Source organism: Hypomesus transpacificus, unplaced genomic scaffold (assembly GCF_021917145.1).
Source record: "Hypomesus transpacificus isolate Combined female unplaced genomic scaffold, fHypTra1 scaffold_31, whole genome shotgun sequence".
In the NCBI taxonomy this organism is placed as follows: Eukaryota; Metazoa; Chordata; class Actinopteri; order Osmeriformes; family Osmeridae; genus Hypomesus; species Hypomesus transpacificus.
Genome location: NW_025813837.1, coordinates 2,934,302 through 2,949,116, shown reverse-complemented (window position 1 = coordinate 2,949,116; position 14,815 = coordinate 2,934,302). Strand labels below are relative to the sequence as shown.

The following is a 14,815-nucleotide window of genomic DNA, read 5'->3' as shown; positions in this document are numbered from 1 at the left end:
TTTGTGACGATAGATTCCACTGACTAACAAACCTCCCCTCCCTAAATGAAAACACTTGAGGTTTATGTAGCTTCTCAAAAAATGTATCTAGACATTTATCCAGTTTAATCTTCTTAACATATTAAAGTGATTTGCTTTACCCTGAAGTGGCTGAAACCGAATCAAGTGCACCCCTCTTAATGCACTAAGACCTGGAAGGCATTGTGGGCCTTCCATCCCTGGGAGAGGTGGGTAGGATTCAACTTTTTCCGAGGTGCAGCTTTGGTCTCTCCCGCACTGTCATTTTTTTGGGGGTCTCACTGTTGATACTCCAACTGTTGCACTCATTCAGTATGCTTAAGCACCAGCCTGTGCCAGCACTACCCACACTGAGGAGTAGAGGTGCTCTGCTCTGCGGTATTTAGCCACACTGAAAGAGCTTTCGCATAATGTAGGTGTTTGCAGAATTCATTGTCGTCGTCGTCCCCCTTCTCTGTGAATGTCAGGAGAGGTATGAACAAGGAGAAAACTGAACCAGATCCACAATGTTAGCTTGATTCCTCTTGGTGCCAGCTTATGACTGTTCAATAGGTCTGGGCATTTGTGCAAAATGTCCTTAACCTTTTCGCTAGACAGCGGAATGCTCTACGACGTAATTTTTGGGACAGTCACAATGTGGTCTTTTCAATCCTGGCTCCTCAGACTGGACACTTGGTGTGCCTTGGTCAAAAACAACTGAGTCATAATATACTGTGATCTGTTGTGGATCTGCCCCAGGCTTCTCCTAGTCTCAGTCCCATCAGCATAAGGGCAGATTTCAACTGAGCGACAGCCAGTAAGTTCATATTATGAACCTATTCCTTTTAATCATGTCACCTAATATGAATAATGAAACGTTATGTTGATGTCACTATATGCGAAAAACAATATTATAATTTCCTTGGAAGCGTGGGAAAGTATGAGGTTAATGTCGGTAAACAAGAACTTCTTTTTTTTATTTCAAATTCTTGTTTTTGTATGTTGTTGCTAGGGAATGCAATTAATTTGCATTGATTTGCTCCTACTGTGCATCTTTAGAGTGCATAAGGTGCTTTGACTAACACAGCTGTAGATACTGAGAGGAGTAAGGGAGCTTAACGCAAATTATTATGTCTCCATAAAATACCCAAGAAAGTATAATGTTGTATGTAAAAATGGTCAGTTATTGCACAGTGTAGGGCCAGACCTTCTGTGTGCACTCCTGAAATGTCATTTTTTCCAATGTCAGTTTGCTTCTCCTTTCACTCAGTTGTGACCCTCTCCACCTGTCACTCATATCTACTTCATCCTGTAGTTCTAATATTCAACCTTCAACATTTCTATCTCAGCTGAGAGATGGTGGTTTGCCAATTGTGCCAATCCGTACCAATCTTTACCAAGGCAGAGCTGCATACAACTTTTAAAACCCTTGGCAGGTGGTCGTTCTTCTTATAGCTCATGGAACTGGTGAAATTGATTGAGAGTGGAAGGTTATAAAAAGAAAGGTTTTGCCTTTCCTCGACAACACATGCCTGGCTTGAAGTAGCAACCATTTTTGGCAAAACACGTTACTTTGTTTTTATTTCTTTGTCCAAATCCTATCGAGAGGTGCTTTAGGTTGTTCCTTGGGTAAAAAGTTGATATTATTGCAAAGAGGGGAAAAATGACTTTTTATGTTTGCAGGAATTGTGGATTTCTTCCATCCGTGAAATCCTAATTGTGCCTTGGAGGGCTGGTAGTATGTAGGGTATCTCTGCTCTGCTCTGCTCAACAGGATTTGTGTCTGTGTATGCTTGAGTATGTCTTTCAGCCTAAATGCGGATATAACCCTTTCAGTGCACCAGCCACAGATTCCTCGTACTTGCCGCTAGGCTGATCCTGTGCGTCTTCAGCTTTGTGTTGAACACATTCGAACTCTCTTTTGGAACCTACCATAAAAAAGGGAGGGGGGGGGGTTGAAATTTAAAGTGTATGGCATTAGAAACTAGTTCTCTCCTGGCTGTGGTTCACCTTCGTAAGATGGTAGACCGGTAGACAGTAAATTGCTCATGAGCCAAAGCGTTGGTCAATAGTTCATGGTCAGTGTGGAGAGAGGATGAGCAGGGTACAGGGGACGTCTGACCAGACCACTGCTTTGGCGGCCTGAAGGGGTTGTCTGTGCCTCGTGTTTGTCCAGGGTCAGATGGCATCTGCCTGGAGCAGCACCGGCCTGCTTGATGGGCGGACGACAGGTTTGGGGATAAACATCGCAGAGGGTTAAAATGGCATGTTTTTTTTTTTTTTACCAAGCCTACAGTAGGTTACTAGCATGGGTAATTAAATTTCATTTTTTTTTCTATTCCTTTTCTTCTTGTGGTTCAGATTTCAGACCTGTGGCTCGGCTGTTGCCCGTCAGCAGTGTTGTATACTCTGTATACTTTTGACGCTTTCGTGCTTTCCTGTATTTTCTGTACAAAAAAAATCAATGGGATGAAGTAGAAAGATGCTTTATTTAAATGAAGCGTGGAGGTTGGCTCCGACGACGCTTGTGGATCATTCAGATGGGTGATGTGTGATTCCCCCTGGGGAGAGTAGAAGATGCGGCACGGGAGCGGCTTTAGCTCTCCTGTCTTTATCAGTGTGTCAGGCAGAGGGGCTGAGCTTGCTCCGTGTAAATGGACAAGCCCTTGAACCATAAACCTGCACCTCCTCTGATAACGGTTTTCGGCATTGTGATCAACGTCGTTTCAGGCCCTCGTTTTCCTTTTTGACACAGCTAAATATATCGACGCTTACCAAAATGAGGGGTTCCTGCCCCTTCAAAACGAGGCTGCTGCACGTTCGATGATTTTTGAAATCATGCCCAGCTCAAGGAAAAGAATATTTTATTGCAATTTCTACGTCCGTATTTATTTATTTTATTTTCCTTCCATTGTGTCATTTTCTGGGCTCCTGCTGACGTCTGAGTGGTGCTCATGCTCTGAGGTGAGATGTGTGCTACCAGAGCGGAGCATGTGCGATGACATGGCCTGATTGTCAGACTGGTGGGCTGGTGATATCTGAACACAGACTGTGCTTGTCTGGCTTAAATACGTCAAGCCTCCGAGCCCTGGGCAGTCCTTTTTTCCTCCCTTTCTTCACAACACCCAGCGTCACCCACTGAAGCCATCGTCTCTCTCATACTGGAGGATCTGGCCTTGTCAACTGGCAGTCTGGACTTGGCTCTGTCTGCCCACATGCCTACAGTCCCTCCCTCCCTCCCTCCACCTCGAAGGAGTGAGTTTGCCACCCCATGCAGAAACCTGTTAGTATCCAAGAAGGATGGCGTCAATAGCATCTTCCTACACAGACATTAGTAAACTGAGGGCACAAGAAAATGTGGGAATCGTTTACACTTGCCCACTGTACTGCCATCAGAGGCCATAATTAATCATGAGCGAGAGAAAAGGGGGAAAAAAAGAAAAAGACAATGTGGAAGCCTCCCTAGCTGGTGAGACACTCCGTGCCTGTGAACAGCTCTGACACCTTTGACAGCTCTGGTGGCCAAAAAGAATGGGTGTCACAGTATGGACAAGCAGGATTTGCATAGCAGGACGTTTCCTATTGTTCCCTACAGAGGGTTCGGGATCTGTAATGTTTTCCAGACGGTTCCTGTGAAGGATAATTGCCGTTAAACATACGAACGTATTCATACAACGAACGTGTTCATACAGTAAAGGGAGAAGACTGCGGTAAAGGGGAACTCAAGGTTAAAGCGTTATGCTAACTATGTCCACTGTGAAGAACACAGAGGAGATGAATATTGTTTGATAGACAACACTGTTGTGAACCCCCCTCCCCCTCTTATTATCACAAACAAACTGGGTTTCCATAGAAACTGTGTACAGTCTCAGCTGCTTGGAGTCAAACCAAAATCCCATTCTAATATATTTCTTATTTAAGTCGTTAAACATCACAGTTTCAAGAGTCCTTGTATTTTCTTCGGGCAGGTATTTCTCTGAAATTCTTTGTGTCAGTCAGAGTTGTGTGACTCTGAAAGTTAGAGAACTTTTCATGTAGCGACTATGTCAGTAAAAAGATATTTGGCACTTGTTACCCATACAAATGGTTTAAATCGACTCATTAGTGTATTTCTTCAAGTTTAAACGTATACTTACATCAATGTTTACACGCACACACACCATTACTTTGCACTTTAACAGCTTAATAAAATGGCAGCAACATGACCCCTCAAGATAAGGCATGATGGGTAGATAATTATGGATAGCAGTCATGTCCTGTAAATCAGCCTGACATTCAGCTCCTTCCAGTGCTTAACCATATGTCAAATACATTTCTCTCTGCTCCATTTAAAATAGGTAGTTTCTGTATCTGGGCTGTTTGGAATGAGCTAGTGCATGTTAGTTAGAGTACCTGTTAGTGCCAGTAACTGTGTATGAGCGCGTGCATTTGCAGAAATGCTTTCATGGTGGTGAGTAGGTGTATGTGTAAAGCCACCACTAGAAAGTGTTGAAAGATCCAGCTAGCAAGATCGCATCCAGGGTGACTAACAAGCTTAGCATCAGCGCTGCCGTGCTTGCAAGCATGTAGTGGTTAAAAGAGGCTTCAGCGTTGAGAGAAATGCAGGGGTAGTTCCCTAGGCTTCTGCTAATTCCATCACACCCCAAGTCTGAATCAGACTGTGAACAAGCATAGCCTAGCCTTTTTTTTTATTTTTTTGCAGCTGAGGAAGAAAGAAAAAAATACTCTTGGAAAATATCGAGTATCTTGGGTAGTATCAGTAACGGTTTGAATATCAGTAAAAGTTTGTGTTGGTTTGGGTGTCAATGTTGTGAAGTTCAAAGGGAAAGTGAACCGAAAAAATCTGTACTTTGTGATCCGTGACGCACACAGCCCGATGCATTACGACACAACAAGCACTACAGGATTGTCTACTAGCAGATAACTAGATATATTAGATGGTAGATTGGTATTAGATGGTAAATCGTCGTTTGGCATGGCATTTTATAAAAAGAAAAGGTGTTAATGGGATTATGCAATTATACCGGTGTTGCACGTTTTCCTGCGATGTGCTCGCCTCCTCTTGAACTGGCGCCTTTTGTGCCTGCGCTCCTCAGTGACAGACTGGGAGTTTGCGGTTGGTGTCCCAGTAAAGACTGCTGTTGGATTTTCACTGTTCCAGGGGTCACACTACTTTGGCCATGTGGCGCTGGCTTTTGGAGGTGTTTCAGTAGCCACTTCACAGCCCTCTTTGTGTGGGAGGGAGACTGAGTTAAAAATAGGCAAGTTTGAAGGTAGTGGGCAGTCTTGCATCATACATGTTAAATATTTTTTATTTATATATATATATTTATTGTTAAATATGCTACATGAGTTATCTATTGCAAAGCAGTTTTCTGTAAAAAACTGAAAACATGAGAGGGGGTGGGTAAAATAATTTGAGGATTAATACGTCCTGATATGCAGATAATAGCTGGAGGAATAGTTTGAAAAAGGAAAACTCCTCAATTTCATTATGGTGATAAAGGTTAACATGTCGTCTCAAGCTTGATTGACAGGGCGTCTGGATCTTCTAATTGAACCAGCAGTAAGTTAAGCACACTTCACAGACAAAGGCAGCAACTTCATCTTATGCCTTTACAGGCAGGTCTAATGACATCTACAGCATGTCACATGCAGTCAGTGTGTGTATCTGTTAATTGACACATCCTCACTTTAATAACTGTGCCTTGAAAAACAACATGACTTTCATATTTTTTTTATCAAGTGTCGCCTCCGTGTCCAATCTAGTTGGCTTGTTGGAGCAGGTATGGTCTATGGACTCTAGAATGTTCCTTGGTTCCTCCGCAGAAATCAACAGAGCACCACTCTATTGACGAGGATCCGATTTCCCCTGGCATCAGGGGGCCGTGCAGAAAAATAAATGGCCCAAGAAACAATTTTGGAGTCAGAGATGGGCTTTCCTTGGAGGACCTGTCGGAATATTGTCAGAATGGTTTCTTTCACCCAATTCCTCTCGGGCAGATTACTGTACTGCCCTTTGCGCCTGGCTGAGGGGTGGGGGAGGGGTGTGAGAGGAAGGAGTGAGGTTACGAACCCTCTGTGCATGTGAGGGGGAGCTGTTATTAATGACAATAAGGACCTCCTCACCTCTCAGGTGAGTGATCTCCAGGTGAGGAGCAGCCGTGAGCCGCACACAGGGCCGTTTGGCGCTGGCCTCCTTCCATCTCCATCTCATCTGTGGGTCCGTCGCATCTTTCACTCCCTGGACAGGATTCAATTACTGCTGCCATGACCTTTGACCTGGGCGAACCTCCTCTCCTGACCCCGATAGAACAAGTCTTACAGACCACGGTTAACCTCTTCCAAGGATCTGTCCGGGGCTGCTGCCCCATCTGCTTTCCCTCCCTGGTCCCTCCATCTCTCTCTCAAAACATCATAGGTATGGGGCTTCCATGCGTATGCACTTTTTCTCAACCCGAAACCCTAGTCACTGCAGAAGTCGTTGTACATTAGTCTCCTCAGACATGCTATACACTATAGTTCAAATAAAATACAGTGTAATATCCAGCATATGATGGGTCAGATGGCTGAGCTGTTAGGGAATCAAGCTATTAATCAGAAGGTTGCCGGTTTGATTCCGCGCCACGTGAAATGACGTTGTGTCCTTGGGCTAGGCACTTCTCCCTACTTGCTCGGGGAGTATGTCCCTGTACTTTCTGTAAGTCGCTCTGGATAAGAGCGTCTGCTAAATGACTAAATGTAAATGTAAAACTCGTCAAAGCGTACCCGTCTGTCAAACGTGTTGGGAGATCTGACCCTGGCAGCGCCGGTTTGGTAACGGGAGCCATGGGATTCACTTCCTGTTGTATGGAATATGTAGAACGTACAGCTCGCCCTCCATGCAGGCAGAAACAAACGTCTGCCATCTGGTTTGGTGTGTTTCACCCGGCAAATAGAACGTGTGCTTTTTGACTCTGTACATTGATGTGAAGCATTCGGCTCCACAACGACAACAGTTCAACATTTTCTCCCTTCTTTTTTTTACAGTTGAAATTTGAGTTGTGTGTAAGGACTGATTTTTCCTCGTGTTTACAGATCAATCCTCCAACCTTGCTTGAAGCTGCAGCTGCTGAAGCTGCTGTCGATGGTTGTTAAGCCTTTGCCGTCTCTTAATCACAACACAGATACCTGTTAATTACCCAACGAGTTCAAGTGTTTTTGCTACTTAAAGAGGGATTTGAGATCGATGCGCTGCTTTGCTCTGGGTCGAGTGGAGAGCGCAGTTGACCGTTTAATGAAACGCTGTGAGTTCTGCGAGCCGCGGCTGATAGAGAAGGAGAACAGCGAGGATCAGCTGGATAAGCAGAGGGGATATTAATAGGCAGCCGCATGGACGACACGGTTTGGTATTGGGTCAGGGATAAACCGTGAACTTGTAAACTCACAGTGGGGCTTCTCTCTCTCTCTCCTCCACCCCTCCTGCTTTGCCTCCCCCCTGCCCGGTACAGTGTGTCATCACTAGGCAGAGATATGGGCTCAAGAGCCCAGGCAGCTCTGCGAGAGGGGCCGATTAGATGTCTCTCTGATTCTCAGCCCCAGCAGAGTTCACACAAAGGTAGGCCAGGAGTTTACAACCCTCAGAGACAACGGCCTTGTACAGCCTTTGTTCTATGCAGTCCTCCTCACCGTTGCAGATACAGTGCCCTCCAAAAGTATTGGAACAGTGAGGCCAATTCCTTTATTTTTGCTGTAGACTGAAAACATTTGGGCTTGACATCAAACGATGAATGTGAAACCAGAGATCAACGTTTCAGCTTTTATTTCCAGGTATTTACATCAGGATCTGATGCACAAATTAGAAAATATCACCTTTTTGTTCGAACCCACCCATTTGTCACGTGAGCAAAAGTATTGGAACATATGACTGACAGGTGTGTTTTGTTGCCCAGGTGTGTCCTATTACATACATTATTCAATCAATAAATACCACTGAATGTCTACACTCAGGTTCAGATTGGGTAAGATAGGTTTTGTCTATGCAGACTGTATTCAGAGGTGAAAACAACATGAAAACCGGAGCGCTGTCTTTGGGTGAAAAACAAGCAATTGTGAGTCTTAGAGAAGATGGAAAATCAATCAGAGCCATTGCAGAAACATTGGCCATAGCCAGTACAACCATTTGGAATGTCCTGAAGAAGAAGAAAACTACTGGTGTACTAAGTAACAGACGTCGAACAGGTAGACCAAGGAAAACATCAGCAGTTGATGACAGAAACATTGTGAGAGCTGTAAAGAAAGACCCTAAAACAACTGTTAGTGAGATCAGCAACAACCTCCAGATGGCAGGAGTGAAGGTATCACTATCTACTGTTCGCAGAAGACTTCATGAACAAAAGTACAAGGGCTACACCAGAAGATGCAAACCACTCATTAGCAAGAAGAAAAGGAAGGCCAGGCTGGAATTTGCCAAAAAGTACAGAGATGAACCTCAAAAATTCTGGGACAAAGTTTTATGGACTGATGAGACAAAGATTAACTTTTACCAAAGTGATGGAAAGACTAAAGTTTGGAGAAAGAAAGGAACTGCTCATGATCCCAAACACACAAGCTCATCTGTGAAACACGGTGGAGGTAATGTCATGGCTTGGGCTTGCATGGCTTCTTCTAGGACGGGCTCATTAATCTTCATTGAGGATGTAACACATGATGGCAGCAGCAAAATGAACTCGGAAGTCTACAGAAACATTTTGTCTGCCAATTTAAGGAAAGATGCAACCAAACTGATTGGCAGAGCCTTCATCATGCAGCAAGATAACGACCCAAAACACACTGCCAAAACAACAAAGGAGTTCATCAGGGGCAAGAAATGGAAGGTATTAGGCTGGCCAAGTCAATCTCCAGACTTAAACCCTATAGAGCATGCATTTTACCTGCTTAAGAGGAGACTGAAGGGAGGAACCCCACAAAACAAACAACAACTGAAAGAGGCTGCAGTGAAAGCCTGGGAAAGCATCAAAAAGGAAGAATGCAAAAGTTTGGTGACATCAATGGGTCACAGACTTGCTGCAGTTATTGAAAGCAAAGGATTTGCAACTAAATATTAAGTCTTATTCACTTAAATATGTTTTAAGTATATCTGTTCCAATACTTTTGCTCACATGACAAATGGGTGGATTCAAACAAAATGTGATATTTTCTTAGTTGTGCATCAGATCCTGATGTAAATACCTGGAAATAAAAGCTGAAACGTTGATCTCTGGTCTCACGTTCATTATTTGATGTCAAGCCCAAATGTTTTCAGTCTACAGCAAAAATAAAGGAATTCGCCTCACTGTTCCAATACTTTTGGAGGGCACTGTATGCACACGTTTGATGCTGTCGGCTAGTCGGCCATTTGCTTGCATTCACACTGCCGCAACATGGGTGTGTAGATGTCCCTTCGACGATATTAAAACTAAGGTCATCTTGTTGTTGTCGTTTTTTTTGACAAAAACGACAGTTGGTAAAAGACATTAGGCCCTTTCTTATCATTTACATTTACGGCCAGTTGTGGAGTTTGACAACTGGGAGAGGATTCATTCCCCCGTTCCCTGCCTCCCGCCACAAGACAATCGAGTTCCTCCAGCAGAGAGAGAGAGAGCCCCCCCCCCACCCAGCCAGGCTCTCTCCAAAACCGACCAGCAGCCATGACAGAGCCACCCAGCCGGGAACAGGGCTAATTACAGCCGCCTGGCAACTCAGACGCGCTCCCAGAGGGCCGTTTTGCTGTGATCACAGCAGGCTAGTGGGAGGTTAATCCCAGGAGACCGCATCTCAATCTCCCCCGCCCCCGAGGCCCGGGCCCGGGCTCCAGTTCTGTGTGAAGGCCCAGCGGAGCGCCGCTTTTCGGTGCTGACACCCACCCACCCACCCCGGGCCGGCGGGGCGCTCTTGCTGCGACGCGGTGAAGTCCAGCGCCCGCCACCAGGCAACAGAACCCCCGTGACCCCTGACCCCCGTCACCTCCTGCCGTCTTCTGAACAGACCAGCTATAACCCACCAGGACCAATGAGATTAGAGAGCAGAAAGCATATCAACACAGAAGTTAATGGAGAGGAACCACTTAGTACTGATGAGAAAAACATGGGGATAATGTATTTAGTGGAGGGGAGCCAATGGTTATCTGAAGGAAAGGGAGGGTATATGGTACTTAGAGTTTAAATAGCCGTGTGCATCTAGCATGTTGTGTCAGGGATGGCATTCATTAGTAATTCGGAGGAAACTTGGACAGGGTAGAGTACGCGAGAACTGGTGTCAGATGGATGGTGTTCTGTAAGCACTGGTTGTACTGTAGCATATTCATTATTTTCATACATGGTTATTTTAATTCAGACAGGGAGGAAATATGTATGTATCAGTTTTTTTTCCCTGGAGTCTTATCTGTGTGTAATTAATGTGGATTTTGACAGATGGAGGAAAAGAGAAAAAAAAAATCCCTGTAAGAGAGAGAAGGGTACATGCCACAATGTGTGAACTGCAAGCATGGAGGGAGCGTCTCTTGCGATTTTTTTTTCCCCACAGTGCCAGCTGGACTAACCAGATTCTTACAGGTAGAGACAGGCACTGAGGCACTGAAACAAATAATTGAATTTAACTGACCACTTTTTCTGTCTTTGTGTGACCAAGTATGCGCTGAAGAATATGCTTTTGTGTTCAGTCTGTATCTTCTATTGGAATTCTTCTCTTTGAGGTATGCCAGTGTTGTGGAGTTCAAATAATATCCAAGATTCTCTTATTCAAATATATAGATTGATGCGAATGTTCCATGCAGCCCCCAAGGCCTGTTTTCTCTAAGCTGTGCTATTTTTGAATACTTCAATGTATGACTTAGATATTAGTGTAACTACATTATCATGCCGTCTTTGCCTCGTAGCACACATGTATAAACGAGGATTACAAGCGTTGAGAAGGCAACAGGTCATGCTATGTGAGCTGCCCAGAGGGGTCAGCGATAGCGAGTCAGTCTCTGACAGGCTGAGGAGGAGGTTCCATTGTTGTCGGTGTGTCTGGGTATTACCTGCAGGCCCTATCGCTTAGGCGCCAGTATTATCCTGTTATTAGGCTTAGTTGTTTATGCTTATTGCTGCTTGTCAGGTACCCTGAGCATCTTACTGGGAGGGGAGGGGGAGGGGGGGGGGAGCATCTCCAGTATAAATCCATGACTCCTGTCTTATCTCATTCAAGTGCATCGGAATATGATCGTTTTTTTTGGAGGTCTTTATTGGCATCGAGAGCAAAAGCATATTCTTTTATCTTCTATGAATGCCCCCCCCCCCCCCCCCCCCCCCCCCCCCCGGAGGTTGCTGGAGCTACGACATGCTGTTACCGCTACAATAACATGTTTTTCATACCTGCTTGTAACACGGCAACACATATTTATCCCAGTCCAGGCCAGTTATAATTACTGCTAGGGGACTTTGTTGGACTGGAACAGCCTTGATTGGCATCTATGTTTGAAGAGGAAGTGAACAGAGTAAAAAAAGACTCATCATATGGTCTGGCAGATTTTGGGCACATGACCAGGGTTGACAAATGTGCTCGTTCAATAATTCAATCTGCTTCTGTAATTCCCAAACTTTTACCGACATAATGGAATATTTAGTGCAATTAAAGCTTCCAAGTCAGTGTCCAATAACTGTGATCATCATGCGATTACTTACAGTAAGTTGTCTCCAAGAATTTTCAGCTGACAGATTGAAGGGCATAAAGATATCCTGGCACGGGCAGGATGATGGCGTGAATATGTTCACAAGTAGCTGCAGTTCCACACTGTCCACTCCACAATGAGGAGTGGACAGTGTGGACAGACTTTTTATAGAATAATAGTTGTTTTGTCTTGACTTCTCCTTTTTTTTCAAGGGGAAAAAATATGCTTTGATGATGGTGGACCCAGATGCTCCAAACCGTAGCAATCCGACCCGAGCTCACTGGAGACATTGGCTGGTAGTGGACATAAAGGTGAGAAGACTGTGTTACATTTACATTTAGCAGACGCTCTTATCCAGAGCGACTTACAGTGTGTACAGGGACATTCCCCGCGTGGCAAGTAGGGTGAAGTGCCTTGCCCAAGGACACAATGTCATTTTGCACTGCCGGAAATCGAACCAGCAACCTTCGGATTACTAGCCCGACTCCCTCACCGCTCAGCCTGACTCCCTGTGTAAACTCTGACCCACTGCCCACTTACTGACCAGAGAGAGGCAACCTGCCAAGGTTATCATCCAGGATGTAGATATGTACGTGCATATTAATATTAGTTTATTTATTTATTTACATAGATATATTTATTGTTTATATGTAACTTCTAGTGTAAAGCAACAACCGTTGTTCTGTTTCTTATGTTCACTGTACTACCTTTTCTGATAGTATTGTCTGTTGAGAGGGAACTAAATTATGAATGGCTCTGAACACTAATGTCGTTAGAACAAGGGGAAGGGAGGGGGGGGTCTGAAAAATGTTTGCTTTTCATATCATGCATCTTGTGCGGTAAATGGCCATGACAGAACAGTGGGAGGAAGTCGGCCTAAATGGCTGTGAAAGTTTTCGAGGGCCCCTGTCAGCGGCAATTTCCCAGCGCTGCGACGTGTCGATGCAGGCGTGTGAGACTGTTATAGGAGAGGAGAGCAGCATGCGCTGTGCAGCCTCTCTCCCATCCAGCTCTCGCCCCCCCCCGGCCGGCCCCCCCCCCCCCCAGTTCTCTCCCTGCAGTGGAGAGCTCTTGGCACGGAGTCTTGCCTTCATCTGTTCCCCCAGGCAGAGCATCTCCTCCGATGATCCACACTTCTCCATATTTTACACCCCCGAAAATGGGCACCGCTCCGATTCCCCCCTTATTTCTCTTCATATTTCGCTTTTCTTCATCCATCCGTTTTGTGCGTCTCCACATTCTTGCGTTCTCACGCCAAATGCGTGTTAAGTTGTTGATTGCCTCAAATATTTGGAGGTTTGCAGACATGTTTTAATCCCCCCTGCAACCCGGTGATCAACCCAGTAGATTAGAGCGAGTGTTCTCAGAACCAACCATATAAAGAAGAAGCTTTGAAAATGTACTGTACATCCACTCTCCTTTCATCATGCTTGGAAGCAGGAGCTTACTCTGTCTAAATGGAACATAGATACTCTGTACAGAAAAAAATGATACGTCTGGCCAATTATTTCCTGCGCTGTATGTCAATAAGATTTATTGCAAACTACAAATGGAGAATTTTTTTAGAACAACTCTGATACTGTGTTTCGGCACCAAATAAATAACTACGGTATATATATATATATATGTATAAATATATTAGGATTTTCAAAGATTTTATCAAATTTAACAAGTTGTCTTGGGGTTTTTCTTTAGTTCTTTTTAATAACTAACAAAAATAGCTATGACTTAATTTTTAATAATTTTCTTAATTTCCTCTCACTATTGTACACCACTGTCAAATCCCTTTATACCTGCCTGTGCATTTTTCAGTGGAGCCCAACTGACTGAACATTTGACCAGCTGTGAACAAACACATCTTTCAGGTGCTCCGGCAGACAATGTACCGGCCAGCAATTCATTGTCCTGTCACTTGTGTGGGCGTTGACATGGATTACCTGTGGAGTGACTAGCCAATGGAGAAGGCTGTTTGGCTGATGCTGGTTGCTGGTTGGTCTGGGGGGTTAATGAGGATTCTGAGTGAGCATTACTCTCAGTGGGAGGTGTTTAATTGCTGGGAATAGAGAGGTGACACCATATAACCTCGGTTTAGTTATTATATTAGGGTGTTTGAATGTGTTGGATTATGTCTAAATAAAAAATAAATACCCTAGGGGGGTAACCTAATTTGGACGCATTAATGTTCAAATTAATATCCTGGCAATGGTGCCTCTCAGATTTTTTTTTATAAAGCCATGGTTTGACCCACTGCCAACACAGTTGGTGACAAAAAAATTTCATGAGATTGAAAGAATGCTTTTTCTCTGCCCCTACCTATTTCAATTTGTAGTCAGTTTGTTTTTGGACATAGACATTTATAAACAGATACATTTTCATATTAAAACTGGGGGTTGGAAGTCAAACTATCAAAGGTCAAATTGATGAACCTGAAGATTTTCACCAGTAAATATGAAAGAGCCATGCTCATTCGTTAATCCAGGGTCATCCATGGGTGTTCCGGATTGAGGATGTTGACGTAATTAGCTTGTATTCTTTATCCTTGGCTGTAGGTTTGAAGGTATAAAATAGCTCCTTCCATTGCCAAACATAGGGGGTCAGGTCAGTATCCAGGCTGAAAAGCACATTTAAATTGAATTCTTAAGTCAGTGCTCATTACAGAAAGCATCGTAGCAGAGCAAAGACAAACACCGAGCTTTGATAACAGGAGCCGTCTTATCCCGTCACTATCATGATCTTTTGCCTTCATGTGAGCTGATGGTCGTTTCACTAATGAGACAGTAAAACACGAACAAAACCAAAGTCAATTTGAGTTTCTGTACTTGAAATATCGACATGCTCCATGAACTAGGCTCAGCTCTCATTTCTCTTGATTTGTTTACATATTGTATTGTTTACTGTAACCTAGACCATGGTGAGAAACTAGTCCGAGGCCTTTGGATGAATTCTGAGCTATCAGCTGTGATCATGTTACAATTTCCAAAAAAAGAGTTTGCGACGGACACGTGCATTCCTGGGATTGGAACAGTGAAGCAGTACTCAGTGATTCTCAAAGGGCGGTGTAGAAGCAGGTGTCTGGGTCTCTGCTCTCTCCCAGCCCTCTCTCTAAGTCCTGTTCTCTTCGCTTTTCCCTCATTTCATTGTTCTCTCTGT

General features: G+C 44.3%; 1 protein-coding gene across 1 annotated transcript in view; it reads left to right on the top strand.

Annotated features, from left to right (window-relative positions):
* LOC124464096 (phosphatidylethanolamine-binding protein 4) overlaps positions 1-14,815 on the top strand; it is a 45,215-nt gene that overhangs the window by 9,234 nt on the left and 21,166 nt on the right. Inside the window, exon 4 of the mRNA XM_047016003.1 lies at positions 11,878-11,976. Within this exon, the coding sequence (XP_046871959.1) occupies positions 11,878-11,976 (99 nt within the window). The remainder of the gene's footprint in view (positions 1-11,877; positions 11,977-14,815) is intronic.